Genomic DNA, 18,076 nt, shown 5'->3' on the forward strand with positions numbered 1-18,076 from the left:
TAATGAGATAGAATTAGGGTAAGGATTAAAATTTGAAGAAAAAGAACAAATTGAGAGAGGAGATTTTAGGTGACTAGCTGGGTAAGTTTATATAATAATTAATAATACCTTTATTCATATAGTGCCTAAAGATTACGCAGCGCTGCACAGAGCTTGCCAAAACAGTCCCTGTCCCCAATGGAGCTCACAATCTAATCAACCTACCAGTATGTTTTGGAGTGTGGGAGGAAACCAGAGGACCCAGAGGAAACCCACACAAACACAGAGAGAACATACAAACTCTTTGCTGATGTTGACCCTGGGACTTGAACCCAGGTCCCCAGCGCTGCAAGACTGTAATGCTAACCACTAAGACACTGTGCTGCTTATATTAACACTTTGATCACAGTGATGTCAAAAGTAATATCTATCACCTTTCCTCACCAAACAGGACAATATCTATCACAGCATATGCAAGTAATACAGTGCCCCCCCCCTCTAGTGGATTGAAAAGGGCACTACATAAATGATCCCTTTATATCATACTAAATCTGGACCCTTTTAGCTGCTTTTCACAGCCATTAAGTGAATCCTTGAGGAGAAAGTATGCTTTTGTTCCAAAATAATGAAATACACTGAATGAAGTTATGATATATTACCAATTACCAGAAACCTCATCACAAATTCGGCTGCCTAACTTTCTCACTTAGTAATAAGTAGCTGTATTGTTAAGGATTTTATAGAGAAGTACACTTGGGTGCTCTATAAGTGAGATACATAGCTTAGTATTTACTCCAGCAGTTGCCTTAAAGGGGTTGGACACTCTATTAACATAAGTTGCCAATATGCCTTTACTGCCATAATAATAACTGCTGATTCAGAATTCCTGATACTTACATTTGTGCTGTGTGCAGACTCTCTGTGATTCTGTGTTTGCAGGTCTGAGTGAATGGAGGAGCTGTAGCAGGAGATTATCCCTCATTCTGCTCCCAGCATCAGTGACCAACCCCTTTACACTTCTAAAAATAAACTAGGGAGGAAACTAGCCTGATTATTCTTTGATAAGAATTACTACAGTTTCTTATAATTACTTGTACTATTTATGCAAAGTTTATTCAAAATTTTGGTAAATCATCTATGAATATATATATATATATATGAGTCAAAATCTGTCAAAATGTTCTGTACCCCAATGGACCTTATTATAGTCAATAGGATCTTTGGAACTTTTAGACTTAAGGGGCTTACATTTATTGCAGAGCACAACAATGGAGGACCCAGAAATGATGTAAACACAGTCAAATAATAACCAATATAATGTTGTGTCGTGACTCAATGTTCCCAATCTATCTTGTATCTATAAAAAGTGTCTAAAACAATAATTTGGGACACTGTATGTATTGCACATTTCTGTTTGTTGTAATTTTAATCAGAATTCTGAAGCTTGTAGCTTAGAAAGTCCCCGTTATATAGGTGATTGTTACCGAATCACTTTCCAGCTTTTCGGATAAATGTGACCTCTGAGGTGTTTTTAGTTTAAACTCTTCCATGTGGTCAAAATCTAGCCAAACCTTTTTTTCAAATGTGAAGCTTGGTTCATACCCCTTCATGAGGCAGACAAATACTCTCTTAATGAATGATAAGAACAGTGTAAAACATACCTCCCAACCATCCCAGGATCCAGTCCGGTGCTGAGCATGTACACTGAGAGGCGGAGTCTACACTTTGCTGTCTTTATGGGCAGGTGCACTTTGCAGGTGTAAACTCCACTGCTCAGTGCACATGCCCAGAATTGGATTTGAATAGCGTGTATCCAACTACTGCATTTTCGGACTATAAGGCACACAAAAAATCCTTAGTTTTTTTCAGAAACCAGAGGTGCGCCTTATAGTCCAGTGCGCTTATATATGAACCGTACTTACAGACAACAGCTGCCTTGAACTGTGCACAGGCCTGCCACCTGCTGGTCATTCATCCTTACAATCAGGTGCGCCTTATAACCCGGTGCACCTTATATATGAACCTAGACGTTTTAGCAGGCATTTATTGATGGTGCGCCTTATAATCCGGTGCGCCTTATGGTCCGAAAAATACTCGTACTTCACTTGAACAGAGGGGCAGAGGATTGAGATGATCAGAAAAATTATGAGAATGAATCCAAGACTAGGATGCTTGTTGGAGAAAAACAGGAATGGTTTCTGCCTGTAGTAAGATATAGGTCCCCTACTTAAGAACATCAAATTTACAGATGACCCCTAGTTACAAACGGACCTCTGGATGTTAGTAATTTACTGTACTTTAGCCTTAGGCTACAATGATCAGCTGTAATAGTTATCACTGGTGTCTGTAATGAAGCTTTATTGTTATTCCTGGTTCTTATGACAATCCAACATTTTTAAAATTCAGTTGTCACAGAGACCAAAAAAATTCTGTCTAAGGTCACACTTATAAAATGTACAGTTCCGACTTACATACAAATTCAACTGAAGAACAAACCTACAGAAACCATCTTGTACGTAACTTGGGGACTGCCTGTAGGTCAAAGCCTTCACTTCATTCCACCCAAGCAACTACACAGCGCAGCACAAAATACCTCCTCAGCAGCAGCAGCAGTGAGAAAATACCAATATGAAGCACAATATATGAAGGGCCAAATATCAAAGTGCAGCAGAAATACCTCCTAAGAAGCTCCAAATGCATAATGTAGCACTGTGCCCTTATCCAAACTTCCAATCTCACACTTCCAAGATCTAATCCTACTCTAATCCTGCCCCTTTTCATCTCTCCCCTATTGATAAAAGCAGTGAACATTGTCCCTGATGTTACCTCTCCGCAGCAGCATTGGCCCTCTGACCACTCTCCACCTTCTTCAGCCACATTGTACAGAAATCCCCCCTCCTAAGGGAAATATTACATGACGTGCACCATAGATGCCTAGAGCTGCACTATAACAAGGCACTAATCTACATCGAGGATCTAGCAGGACCAGCAGGGAGGTGTGAGTCATCTGCACTGGCATCACCTGCTGAGGAGAAGATTTTTGTACAGTATAGGATGACGAAGGTTTAAGTACGAAGGATGGACTTGAATTGATGAAAATGTAACAATAAAAACATATTTCTGTTTAATTATAGCAATAATACATTGTACATAATATTACGGTACATCAAGATTTGCCAGATGTCATTAATGGTGATTTTCAGTATGCAGCACCTCAATGGGATGAATAGCATTATGAGTATATTAGTACCCAGACAAAGGCAGTGTGCCGAAACGCACGTCAGGGTATCTGTCATACGGGTAGACATTGGCATCCACAGACATAGGTAAGAAGTCATGGGAGAGTTGTACATCTGGTAAAAAAATGTTTGTATATCTCTACCATGTGATTCTGTCGTGGGTGCCCCGGCGATCCACATCTCGGATCGCAGGGACACCCATGCGCCTCTCCAAGGCGGCACCCAGGTCCCGAGCCCTCCTACCACTCCAGGTTTCTGCTCCCGTCCCGGCTGGCCAGTGCGTTTGTACTCACTCCCTAAAGCGCGGATTTAAAGGGCCACCGCACCGCTGAATGGTGCCGGCCATTTCCGGGATTCTTGAAAAGTTGGCTTCTTCCGGCCATCTCCTACCGGATCTTAGAGCTTCATGCCTATGAGAAAGCTTCCCTTTCGCTATGCCTGTGTTCAAACCTCCCATTGTGACCCCAGACCTATCCTTGACCTTGCCCATTTGCTGCCAACCCTGACCTCCTGCTCCGACCCCAACCTTGTATCATTGCCGCCTGCCTCAACCATCTGCCTGTCCCTGGCCACAAGACTGCCTAGTGATGCTGTACCTCGACCTTGGCAGCCACCACGGGCAAGTCGCACATGTGGAACAACCTGGTGGCACCATGCCGCAAGCAAGACCATCCTGCTTTGCGGCGGCTCTGCCACTTAGATTCCGGTCCCAGGTGTCGGCTTGTGTCATCGTCCGTGGTGGTCCAGTGGGTTCACTACCCCAGAAGCCTGGCAGATTGTTTTACTTCTCACCACTATGTCACGTAAGATAAGTGATTCTTATTGGTTGTTTTAGCATTTGAATCACACTGTGAACTACATTGCCAATGCTAGTACATGTAGTAATATAATCAGGTAGAAATTTTCTGATCGCTCTATATCCTTTGGGTTGAACTTGTGAACGTATAGATATATGCATTGCACTGTATATTGCACATATCTGTAGATATATGAACTGTACTGCATATTGTACATACTTGTAGATATAGGAATAGTATTGCAGATCATACATACATTTTTTGAGCCGGTGTCGCCCTGGTGTTTTTTGTGTGCAATGCACTTGTTTTAAATGTCTGTGTTCTCCATTTTAATGTGAATTAATAAAGATTGTATATTTTTCAACTAAACTAGTGCTAGGGCATTTTTCCATGTAGGATATAGCTGTCTATGCCAGTCATTTAGGCTAATTAAAATGGAGGTCCAGTGATATAATGCATGGTATCACTTGTTACGTGTTATCCTCCTAGTTGGAAATATTCCATTTTTGTTCATGTATATTACTACATTGCCCACTGAACTGTATACACACCTATGGCCAGGAAGATTAGTGACTCAAGAGTGTCATGTGAACATGGGATCTAGAATTAAGTTGGGCCTCTTATTAAAATCAATCTGTGCCTCCACCAGCTCTCCCTCACACTGTAGTCCCCTTCATCTCCCCCTCATTTTGTGGCCCTTCATTTCACCCTCCTTTTGAGGCCCCTCATCTCCTCCTCATATTGTGGTCTTTCATCTGCCCCTTATAATGAATCCCCCCTTATCTCTCTCTCATATTATAGCCCCCTCATCTCCTCCTCAATATTGTGGGAACCCTCGCCCCCCCCCCCCCCATATTGTGGCCTCTAACCTCCCCCTCCATATTGTGGCCTCTCATCTTACTATCATATTGTGGCCCCTCTTATCTCCCCTGTGTATTGGGCTCCACTCACCTCCCCCTCATATTGTGATCGATCATATTCCCCTCATATTGTGACCCATCATTTCCACCTCCAAATTGTTGTCCCTCTCATGTCACCCTCATATTTTACTTAATTTACTTTATATTGTGGACCCTCTCTGCTTCTCCTTTCATTGTTACAACTTAATTAAAAAAAAATAACCACCTGTCCCCATTCATCTGCAGCTCTCCTCTTCTCTTCTACCTCTGCTGTTGCTGTGTGCAGTTATCTATCCATCTATCTATCTATCTTCTATCTATCTCCTATCTATCTATCTATCTATCTATCTATCTATCTATCTATCTATCTCCTATCTATCTATCTATCTATCTATCTTCTATCTATCTCATATCTATCTATCTATATTCTATCTATCTCATATCTATCTATCTCATCTCTGTCTGTCTAATAACCCAAAGCAAGGCAGCACTCCGATAAATAGTGAAAAAGGTGATCTTGGGTAAGAGGATTAAGGATAGCACCTTTCCAAACTGATCTGGACTGTGCTGCCTATTTTTGTTTCATGTCTATTTATCTATCTATCTATCTATCTATCTATCTATCTATCTATCTATCTATATCTATCTATCTATCTATCTATCTATCTATCTCATATCTATCTATCTATCTATCTATCTATATACTTTATCACTCTCTCCCTGATCTATCTTTCTATCTATTTCATATCCATCTCTCTATCTATCCATCTATACAGTAGCACAGAAGATGATGGTCTGGAGCCATCCCAAGTAGTGATCAAGAAATCCTCTGTATGATAGCAGAAAGCAGGCAGCACTGCAATATATGTAGTAAAAGAAAGTGGCTTTATTCATCCATACAGCTAAGTTATGGCTGATCCATATAGACTTTATCAAGCCAAAACGTCGCTGCATGGGTGAATAATGCCACTTTATTTCAGCACAGCAATTGGAGAGCTACTTTCTGCTATCTATCTATCTATCTATCTATCTATCTATCTATCTATCTTTCTATCTCATATCTATCTATCTATCTATCTATCTATCTATCTATCTATCTATCTCATATCTATCTATCTATCTAACTATCTATCTATCTCATATCTATCTATCTATCTATCTATCTATCATCTCATATCTATCTATCTATCTATCTATCTATCTCATATCTATCTATCTATCTATCTATCTATCTATCTATCTATCTATCTATCTATCTATCTATCATATCATGTTCATCTTTATCAATCCATCTAACTTATAAATCTATCTATATCTATCTAGCAGAATGCAGGCAGCTCTCCAATAGGTGCAGTGAAACAAAGTGGCTTTATTCACCCATGCAGCGACGTTTTGGCTGATCCATAAAGTCTTTATCAAGTTGAAACGTAGCTGCATGGGTGAATAAAGTCACTTTGTTTCACTGCATCTATTGGAGAGCTGCCTGCTTTCTGCTATAATACAGAGGATTTCTGCATTACTCCTTGGGATAGCTCCAGACCATCACCATCCATTGTCTATCTATATATATATATCTGTTCTACCCATCTAGCTATATATTCTATCATCTTTCTCTCTCTCTTTCATACTTATAAGATTCATATGGTAAAGCAAATATTTGGCCAGGTGAGGATGGTGATGAAGTATAATCTGAAAAAACATGAATTAAAAATTCACCCAAACTGGGTAATGTATGTCTGTTGTCACAACATGATAATATACAGTACAGTACCTGCCTGGGAAACCTGTATACAGAGCTATCACACACATGTAGAACGCATGGGGAGGTGCAGCGCCCAGAAATTCAACATACTTCTGGCATTACTCTATGAATTGTCCAATGTTATATGAATCTTTATTGTTATTATACTGATACATGATGATGGAATAAAGAGCGCCATTGATTTTTTCACAACTCATCTCTGGCTTGCTGCTTATAATAATTTTTGAAGGATCTTTTTTCCTGGTTCTACATATCGTGCACCCTTATTATCATCTGATAACTGTTTTTGTTGTGCTGCTTGGACTCTATGGGGGAGATTTATCATTAATCTCTTAGAGAAGAACTGTTCTAGTTGCCCATTGCAACCAATCAGGGCTCAGCTTTCATTTTCCCATAGCTGTTTATAAAATTAAAGCTGAGCTCTGATTGGTTTACATGGGCAACTAGAACAGTTTTGCCTCAGAAGCTTTCTATCTATCCATTTATCTAAACAAGGGAGAGTCCTGAGCAGCACAGCTGAAGCAGTGAGTGCAGTAGCCGGTGATTCCTCCTTGGCGGAGAATCCCAAATATATCAAAGTGAAGAGGCAGCACTCCAAGTAGTGTTGAAAGGGGGTGAATCTTTATTCCATGAACCGCGACGTGTCTCAATGCTTGAGAAAGGTGTAAACCGAAATGTCGAGGTTCATGGAATAAAGATTCACCCCCTTTCAACACTACTTGGAGTGCTGCCTCTTCACTTTGATATATATCTATCTCCTTTCTATCTATCTATCTATCTATCTATCTATCTATCTATCTATCTATCATCTCCTATCTATCTACCTCATATCTATATATCTACTATCTATCTATCATGTATCTATCATGTATCTATCATGTATCTATCATCTCCTATCTATCTACCTCATATCTATATATCTACTATCTATCTATCTATCTATCTATCTATCTATCTCCTATCTATCTATCTATCTAATATCTATCTATCTATCTATCTATCTATCTATCTATCTATCTATCTATCTATCTATCTATCCCATATCTATCTATCTCCTATCTATCTATCTCCTATCTATCTATCTATCTATCTATCTATCTATCTATCTATCTATCTATCTCCTATCTATCTATCTCATATCTATCTATCTATCTATCTATCCCATATCTATCTATCTCCTATCTATCTATCTATCTATCTATCTCCTATCTATCTATCTATCTATCTATCTCCTATCTATCTATCTATCTATCTATCTATCTATCTATCTATCTATCATCTCATATCTATCTATCAATCTATCTATCCATATATCTATCTATCTACATTGGCAGGACCAAATACAAGTTAGCACTGCCAAAGCATTTAGAGAATAGGGCAGTGATGGCTAACCTATGGCACTGGTGCCAGAGGTGGCACTCAGAGCCCTTTCTGTGGGCACTCAGGCCATCACCAGAGATGACTCCAGGTATCTTCCTGCAGTCCCAGACAGTCCAGGACTTGCTGTGCATAGAGCTATTTTAAAGTGACAGCTGCACCTGAGACTATTTTCTGCTTTATTGGTGTCCTCAGGGTGCCGGTATCAAAGAGAACTGTGACAGAGAAGAGAGTATATCACAAATTAAATTTCTGTGTTGGCACTTTCCGATAAATAAGTGGGTCTTTGTTGTAGTTTGGGCACTCGGTCTCTAAAAGGTTTGCCATCACTGGAATAGGGGATTGAAGTAGATGGAGTGAGGGATGGAGGACATGGGAGACAGGATGAAGGGTGACATGAGCTGCTGGGGTTATAGGAGTTTTTCAGTCTATGGTAGGCAGTGACATATTGTGTGGCTATGGCCATTGTTGCCTCTTTTAGCCTAGCAGGATGGAGATGTTCCCTCCCTCCTCCATGGAAATGAAGTCTAGGAGGAGATCTGAGAGTCTACTGTATTAAGTATCCCTCACTGCTGAGTATTTGGAGCAATGTAGCAGGAAGTGGAACTCATCCTCAGTTGCCCTCCAAATCTGGACACATGTGGCACAGTCTGCTCTCCTTTTTCACTTTCCTTCCTTGTTTCTATCCATCTCTAGTGGAATTGAAAATCTAGCCTGTCACTGGAAATTGCATGGGATCCTGGATAGGTATACCTGTACACATGGAAACAAATGATATATATATATATATATATATATATATATATATATATATATATATATATATATATATATGTGAATAGGGAGATTCAGTAATAGTGAAGAAATTAATTTTAGTATTATTTTATAGATAGACAGGGGGAAATTTATCATCAAGTTTCTGAGGTAAAACTGTTCTAGTTGCCCATGTGAACCAATCAGAGCTCAGCTTTAATTTTATAAACAGCTGTGGGAAAATTAAAGCTGAGCTCTGATTGGTTGTTATGAGCAACTAGAACAGTTCTGCTCTAAGAGACTTATGATAAATCTCCCCCATATTGTCCACGGGATGGATGAAAAGAGATAGTTAATTAGAAAGATAGTCACAGGTGGTTAGATATATAAAGAGGATAGGTAGATAGATAGATAATAGTCACTGGGCCAGATATATGACAGTTGAGGCGCACCGGTTCAGTATTTGTACCTAAATGAGGCGCATTGTCGTATTGTTAAGTTCATGTCTCTTATGAATTAGAGGAGTCTTAGGATGATTTTGTGACTGCACTTATAGGCACAATTTAGGCACAATGTTAGATTCTGTCTCTTACATGTGATCCTCCTACAAGCTCCTCTCTGCTTCTCTCCCGCACCCCAGCATGAGAATAACCCTCACAGCAGCACCCAGGTGTGTGACACCCTGCACCCAGTGACCTCCTCAGCAGGGGCTTCTCCTGGAGGGGATCCCCCAGTGCTGGTCTCCTGCTGCCTCCCTGTAATTCTGCACAATATCCCCCTCAGACACTGTTACACAGGGACACTTCTCTGTACTGGCCCACTGTGTATCAGGAGGCTTTACGCCAGGTCTGACCTGGGATAGAAGAGTGGCATATACAGCGTGGCCATAGACACTGCACAGCGTCGCTCTGGCCCATCTACTCCCAACTGGCACACAGGGGGCTGAAGTCGCAAATCCCGGGGCGTTGTGCGCCAGGAATTGCACAAAAATCACAGCTTGTACATCTGTTTTCAGGCATACAAGCTGTGATCAATGCCATACTGTATATGTAACAGATAGAAAAATATGAAATTGATAGATCTGAAATACAAAGATAGATATACCGTAGACAGATAGAAAGATAGATAGATAGATAGATAGATAGATAGATAGATAGATAGATAGACAGACAGACAGACAGACAGATAGATAGATAGATAGATAGATAGATAGATAGATAGGAGATGGATAGATAGGAGATAGATAGATAGATAGATAGATAGATAGATAGATATGAGATAGATAGATAGATAGATAGATAGATAGATAGATAGATAGATATGAGATATGACATAGAGAGAGAGAGATATAGATAGATAGATAGATAGATAGATAGATAGATAGATAGATAGATAGATAGATACATACATATATAAATTGATAGGCTTCAGCTCCATGGAGGGGGGAGAGAAGATCCCCATCCAGCTGGGGGAAGAGGAGTCCACAAAGGCCAAAGCCACACAATATGTCACTGCCTGCCATAGGCTGAGAGACTGAGCCATGGACTAAAATAAACCCCACAGCCCATGTCCCCTATCATCCTATTCTCTATCATCCTGCACCCCACCCCATTTCCCACAACCCCATATTTTGTAAATGCTTTGGCAATGCTAACTTGTATTTGGTCCTGCCAATAAAGCTTCTTTAAATTTAATTGATAGAGATAGATAGATAGATATGAGATAGATGATGGATAGATATGAGAGATCATTTGAAACTTTTCACTAATCTTACATATTTCTTTTCCATCATCCCACTTTTACTTCTTTCCCCTTTGATTTGGACTCTCTTCATCTCTCCTCCGATCTTCGCCTCCGCTGGCCTTACATTTTAATAGCCGCACCAAGCTTTAAGTTTTTTTTTTATTAATAATAAATAATGTACATACACAGAATGCATAAAAATGAGGCAAGAAATGGAAAGAAACAGGATAGATGCGCAGCATAAAAAGTATGTGGGGGTTCCCTATGGGACTTTGTCGGATGAAATGAGCAGAGATTGTGTTGTGGTGTATGTGCGGCAGCCCACTGTGCGGACAGGAAGTGACCCTATTGGCATACGGCTTCTTTAAAAACAGGCAGTGTAGCCTGAAGCTATCCAGCCTCTCTCTCCCGCTCGCTCTCTCTCTCTCTCGCTCGCTCTGGTGCTCTCCCTCTCTCTCTCTCTCTTTCTCTCTGTGTCTTGCCATAGAGGGCTTTACCAGCAGTTCCCAGGCAGTGTGATCCGTGTTTGCATACTGCTAGTTTATGCTGGGGAGAACACGCAGCCCATGAGCTCTATATGGATGCTGTTGCTACTCTGATTCTCTGGAAGCAAAAAAGAATATGTCCAGCTCTCAGCACGACCCTTTCTATTCTTCTCCCTTTGGTCCTTTCTACAGAAGGCACACTCCATACATGGTGCAGCCAGAGTATCGCATATATGAGCTGAACAAGAGGCTGCAGTCTCGTACAGAGGTAAGTCCTTCCAACCTTCCCCTCTAACCTGCACAAAGCATAGACCGAGCTCTCTGCCACCTTCAGTAGTGTCTACTATTGTCTATGGGTTCTGTATACAGCGGAATGTTTGGTTGTGTTACAATGTTGCCAGGAAGGAGTTCCAATGTTTCGCCAAAGTTCTGATTCTTCCTAAAAGAGTCAATTTGTCGCTTTACCATTGTGATTGATCTCCTGCATATCCTCAGTCCTTTTTTATATTAGAAAGTGATCTTAAAGTTTGTACTGAGGCAATAGCAGGCAGTTTACTTGGTTTTTGTAAAGTTATCGAATTTTAGTTTTTAAGTTTTGTAGGGGACGTAAGGTGATGAATATTAAACAGGTTTGGGGCTGTCTGAGCAGATGACTTTGGTAAAGTGTCGAAAAGTGTGTGAACTGGAGGCATGCCAGGCGCCCCATAGCACCTGTGTCTCAAAATGTGTTCTGTCGCCACCCTGGCGTGCACGCCACTGCACAGCTGTATGATGTCAACGCGCTTCGCATGTGTGGAGTTATTTTACAGAAGTGTGAAACGAGGGGTTTGTGTACTTGATGCACAGAGATGGAGGCTGCTGCTACTTAGAGAGGGGGTAAAGTGGCGGAGTAACCCTTCCCAATATCCAGGCACAAATAGGCATTAATCAGACACATTTATATATGATTATCGAAGGACAGTACTTCTGTATACTATATGCAGATGTAGCAGAGCTGTATTCGTATAATTCATATAATGTAATATCTAATCATCTTACTCTATACATGATGTTAAACCTTTTCATTATTATTTTATTATAAGCTTGCATAGTGACTACACACTCTATCTATCTATCTATCTATCTATCTATCTATCTATCTATCTATCTATCTATCTATCTATCTATCTATCTATCTATATTAATATATCAGGGTCATATCACAAAGGCGAAAGCTCAGTTTTACAATATGTAGCAGAGCTGGAGTTGTCGTTTGACTGCTAATTGTTTGTAGATTTGTGCAAAACTACACAAAAGATAATGATAAACTGATACCCTATAACTAGGGAATATAGAATAAGTCTCTTTGTCAGGTTATAAACTATCTTTATGTATACACATTCCTGTTGCTTTTGATAGGTCAAATAAAGTAACCTTCTTGAGATTGTGATACCTTTTAATGGCTAACTGAAATATAAGATGTTACAAGCTTTCGGGACAGCTATGGTCCATTTATCAGGCAATATGTATACACATGTGTGTAAATGAAATCTACATAAATCATGCGTAGTATGTGTCTACTCACTGTACACATAGACACGTGCGTCCAACATGATGACAAACACCACAGCCTGATACGTATCACACCCATACATGACAGGGAGGATAGAACCTAACAAATCCAGGCGAGAGGACAAAGGGCTTTAGAAAGTAAAGAAAGAAGGAAAATAACCCAGAAGACCCTTACTGATATATCAGGACCTGAATGTAAAAGGACCAGAGTTTTGGGATCCATTCATCAGGATCTATAGTTTACGTACAGAGAAAGGTTGTAGAGTCAGGACTGCCCTAGCATAATATTGCTAAAAAGAGATATATACAGTACACAAATCTGAGCTGAAAAGTTTGAGACATAAAGATTCTCTCCTGGTGTATTCTACAAAGCAGATACTTTCATTGTTCAACTTTCCTTTTCCAGCATTTTCCCTTTTCAATTGTTATATTGTATATCCTGGATTTACACTGAACAATATAAACAAACAATGTAATGTACAAAATAGAATTACAAAAAATTAAATCAAACTTCAAAAAATAAAACTTAATTCAAAATTAGGATATGACTTTGACTTTTAAATAATTCAATTGATAACTTTTACACTTTGAGATTCCTATTGTAAAACCTGAAGGGGATGTTCACAGAAAGTTGTAATTTTTTTTTTTTTAACTTTTACAATTAAAGGGGAGGGTCTTGAAATGATTGGACTGAGTTTAAGTATTATCTTTTGGATAGGAGATAACAATCTGATGAGGGTGATAGTCAGACTGCTGGGACCACGACCAATCATGAGATAGGACCCCCAAAGATGACAAGAGCAGGGGATCTCGTTCTCAGTAGTGGATGGAGCAGCAGGTCGGGCAAGTGTCTTGCTTCTCCTTTTAGTACACAGCAAATGGCAGAGCACAACTCTCATAGACAGTGAATGGGAGGGGCAGAGATACCTGAGCGCTCAGTTAGGCAAGTTCCGACAAGTTCCAAGCACTGCAGCTTTGCAGCGCTGGGGTCCTGGGTTCAAGTCCCACCTAGGTCAACATCTTCAAAGAGCTTGTATGTTCTCTCCGTGTTTGCGTGGGTTTCCTCAGTTTTTCTCCCACACTCCAAAACGTAATGGTAGGTCGATTAGATTGTGAGCCCCATTGGGGACAGGGACTGATCTGACAAGCGCTGCGTAATCTGTGTGCACTATATAAAATAAAGGAATTATTATTATTATTGAATGGAGCAGCAAGATGCAGACTTGACCTCCCCCTTCATCAATTATTGAGAACCTGATAGCCGTTCTTGGGAACCTTAAGAGTCCATTCTCATGGTCTTTGGGGGTCTCAGTGGTCAAATCCCCCACATAAGATCCCTATCCCCTATCCCTAACCCTTGAAGTTGTGCCAAAATTTTCCAGATTTTTCTTGTGCAAAACTAAGTCAAAGAACTGGAGATCGATTTTGATCGAACATTAGATACAGTAATACTTGTTCTAAAATATGATTATCTATTAACAGATAACTATTCTTATTAATAAATATTCTCCATTGTGTCTTGTCCCTCTGTACCATAGACTATATGGTACTATATACAACGCTTCTTTGGAATAGTAAACAATGGTTTTTTTCCCCAATTTGTGGCAGTTTTAAACTCAAGATATGATGATATGTGCGTAATTGTCAGATTTTTTACTGGTTCCTCCATAGCAAGTGAATAAAATTAGCAGTGACTGGATTATGGGGTTCGATTCTGTCACTTTTACCAAGCTGGAACCTATGCGTTACAAGGCAGTGGGGTCCACTATAAATCAGAGGGGTCCATTATAAGGCAGTGGGGTCCATTATAAGGCAGCACGGTCCATTATAAGTCAGAGGGGTCCATTATAAGGCAGCGGTGTCCATTATAAGGCAGCAGGACCCATCATAAGGCAGCAGGGTCCATTATAAGTCAGAGGAGTCCATTATAAGGCAGCGGTGTCCATTATAAGGCAGCAGGACCCATCATAAGGCAGCAGGGTCCATTATAAGTCAGAGGGGTCCATTATAAGGCAGCGGGGTCCATTATAAGGCAGCAGGGTCTTTTGGTTGTCACTACCCTACATTACATCATGTGACACATTAGTCACAGAAAAACAGAATCCACAACACATATGTGATCTCAGCCTAAAAAGTGACCTCCTGTGCAGTCTGAGGGCATGAGAGGTAACATGACTGATGTCCTACTGTAGAAGTAGCGGCCGTCCACCTCTCACATGGTCCACAATGCTCTACCTAGGGTAATAGCCTACATCCAGCCTACCCCTCTGCACACTCTGTGCCTGTCCAGCCTCTACAAATTTTTCTCCTATGTGTGAAATTGTCTGAAAAAACATTTAACATTCAAATTAAAAAATAATGTCTGTTTTCAATGTAACATTTGAGAACTCTTCCAACAAAGTTTTAGTAGAACTTTTTGTTCAGGGCTCGGTAATAATTTAGTATGTACTGGGGATAATAATTTGTTTTTGGTGTCCTTAGATCTTTTTGCTTAGCTACTTATAAAGTCCAGCTATTTTATGTGTCAACTGTTGAGCCAGGAAGTCTAAAGTAGTCTAAGACACACCCCCTTGGTTTGTATTGGTTCAGCCTGCTGTTCTCTCAGTGCACAACACCCTCCTTCATCTCTGCTGGTGGTAAAAGATGCATCCGGGTTCTGTTTGTATACTAAAGCTGTTACTCAGAGAAGAGGGGCGGAGTTATGGAGTAGAAATCTCCCAGCAGAACCCCTCCCCTCTGAGAAAGGGCTGTAGCAGACTTGTAGTTGTATTTCATAGCAGACGGGAGGGGCAGCGGAGCAATTGAGGGCATAAATCTCACAGTACAGCAGTGTAAGGACACCCCCCCCCCCAGTGCTTCAAGTCCAGCTACAATCCTGGAATATAAATTCATTCTTTTACAGTCCTAACAATCCGGACAATACCTAACAATGGCTGCAGCTTTCTATGGACAAAACTTCTCATAGATTCCCTTTAATGAGTCCTGGGCCATTATCAAAACAAACAAAAATAACCTGCTTGTTGACAGTTTCTAGAACACCAATCTGCAAAAATATGTATAAAAGTATATATATGTATATATATATATGAAGACACTTAACAATTCTTAAGTACTAACTGATAACACGGTCAAGGATTACATAAATGCATCTGCTGCTTTCTTTTTGTCAGAAAACAGCGCCCCAGTTTTTTCCGTGGTCTGTGCAGGGTACTGCAGCTTAGCGTAGTATCAATAGTATGAGTGGCAGTCTATTCACCAGATATAAGCCAAGGGAGACTCAGGCTCTGAAGGTCACTACCTAAAATCTCTTAACACTAAATTTAAGTGTTAAAATACATTATTACAAATATTGGTACAAGTAGGATTCATAGATACAATTTATTTAGCATTAAGTGTTAAAATATTATCACTATTCAGTATTGAAGAAAACTGTCCTCCCCCAAGAGCAGTTTGGAAGTTATCCTGGATGTGGCTGTAATGGATATGTTTTGTTTTTTATGCCTCTGGGACACTGAATCACTTATCACTTACAGATACTGTACATCAGGGTAAAACACAAGACTACGACAGTACAACAAGATCACAGATGCAGGATAAAGATCACAGACCTGAAGAGCCACCTCCTGCAGACTGAGCCGGACAGGGCTGCCCCAGTATTGATGGGAAGTCCTGAATATGATCCACCACTAGGTGGCACTGTGTTTATCTATACAATTCTACAGGTCTGCATTCCATTGGATAGAATAATCTACTACATAAAATATGTTTTATAAAGAGAGAGATATCAGATAGATAAAAGGAGATGTATATATGAGAGAGACAGATGGATAGACAATGTACATAGATAGACATAGATAGAAGACAGATAGTTGATGGATATAGAAAGAAGATGCATAGATTCTGTAGATAGAGTTTGGGTATATTGAAAAAAAGATCAGTCCCAGCTCTGTAATTAAAAATAGTAACTTCCTTTATTATGACATGTTAAACTACAGCGACAAAACTATCTATACTAAGCAGCTGATGCGTTTCGAGGAAAAGAAAAATCACAGTCATAGCTAGTCTGTTACTATTAACCTCATGTGTGTGAATATACAAAAACACAGAACAAAGTATTATCCACTATAGATCGAACCCCTGGGAAACCTCTCCTCCGTGTGTCCCTTTCAAATATATGAAAACGCCCATCAGCCGACTGAGCGACGCCCCCTGCTCCTCTATAGCCACTCCCAGGTGGGCAATGGGGGTGCTAAAAATGGGTCCTGGTGACAGGTTCCAGACAATAAATTGTGCATCAGAAGGAACTTTCCAGTGGATTTTAGAGAAACACAGGGGACACATTAGTTTTCTTTTAAGAACGACACCTCAAACAAGAAATTGTGGGAGACAATTTATTATGGATAATATAGTGAATGTAGAACCCAGGATGTTAGAGTGGTTATTCTAATGTGCGCTGGGGGAGGGGCAAGTTTAGCTTGTGAGCTCCTTAGAACCAGGGACTGAAGTTTCAACCAAATTTGCATATATATATATATATGAGAGAGAGATGGATATAGATAGAAGATGGCTGGAAAATTGATAGATAGATAGATATTGTAGACATGGAGAAATAGATAGATACTGTAGAGATAGCTGTACATAGATAGATAGATAAAAATATATGAGATGTATAGATGATACATAGAGAAGATAGCTACAAAATGCAAATATATTGCTTACTGTATATACTGTAATTATAGATAAATAGTTTGATATTGTAGATATAAATATAGATAGATGAACAAATACATGAGATAGAATTTTTCATTTAGGCGCAGGTAAGGCGTAAAATGGTGCAGTATAGAATAGCAGCAGGGCAGTGTATCCCCTGTATAGTACAGCAGCAGAGCTCAGCCAGTGTTTACACTACGTGCAGCCTCTGTTTACAGTTTATGAGCTTCTGTTTACAAACAATCTGCAAAAGCAGCAGCTCAGAGCAGGATAGAGAAGTGAATAGAAGCTGCAGACAGGACAGAGAAGTGTCCCCGTGTAGCAGGATAGAAGAGAAGTGAGTTGGAGCTGCAGACAGGACATAGAAGTGTCCCTGTGTAGCAGGATAGAAGAGAAGTGAATGGGAGCTGCAGACAGGACAGAGAAGTGTCCCCGTGTAGCAGGATAGAAGAGAAGTGAGTGGGAGCTGCAGACAGGACAGAGAAGTGTCCCCGTGTAGCAGGATAGAAGAGAAGTGAGTGGGAGCCTGCAGATAGTCCAGAGAAGTGTCCTGTGTAGCAGGATAGAAGAGAAGTGCTTAGAATTTTGCAGACAGTACAGAGAAGTGTCCCCATGTAGCACTGGGGGGTCCCCTCCAGGAGAAGCCACTGCTGAGGAGATCTCTGGGAGCAGGGTGTCACACACCTGGGTGCTGCCGTGAGGGTTATTCTCATGCTGGGGTATGGGAGAGAAGCAGAGAGGAGATTGTAGGAGGATCACGTGTAAGAGACTGAATCTAATA

General features: G+C 40.3%; 1 protein-coding gene across 5 annotated transcripts in view; it reads left to right on the top strand.

Annotated features, from left to right (window-relative positions):
• The first annotated feature begins 10,951 nt into the window (after window positions 1-10,951).
• The window catches only part of LDB2 (LIM domain binding 2), a 232,372-nt gene continuing 225,247 nt past the window's right edge, over window positions 10,952-18,076 (top strand). For 2 of the 5 annotated variants that reach the window (XM_072126043.1, XM_072126045.1), the window contains exon 1: window positions 10,953-11,302. In XM_072126043.1, coding sequence (XP_071982144.1) covers window positions 11,171-11,302 — 132 coding nt within the window. In that variant the 5' untranslated portion in view covers window positions 10,953-11,170. Of the gene's footprint in view, window positions 11,303-18,076 lie in introns of all 5 variants that reach the window. The other 3 variants (XM_072126041.1, XM_072126044.1, XM_072126042.1) reach the window with 2 other exon arrangements.

The sequence above is a fragment of the Engystomops pustulosus genome, chromosome 1 (assembly GCF_040894005.1).
Source record: "Engystomops pustulosus chromosome 1, aEngPut4.maternal, whole genome shotgun sequence".
NCBI lineage: Eukaryota > Metazoa > Chordata > Amphibia > Anura > Leptodactylidae > Engystomops > Engystomops pustulosus.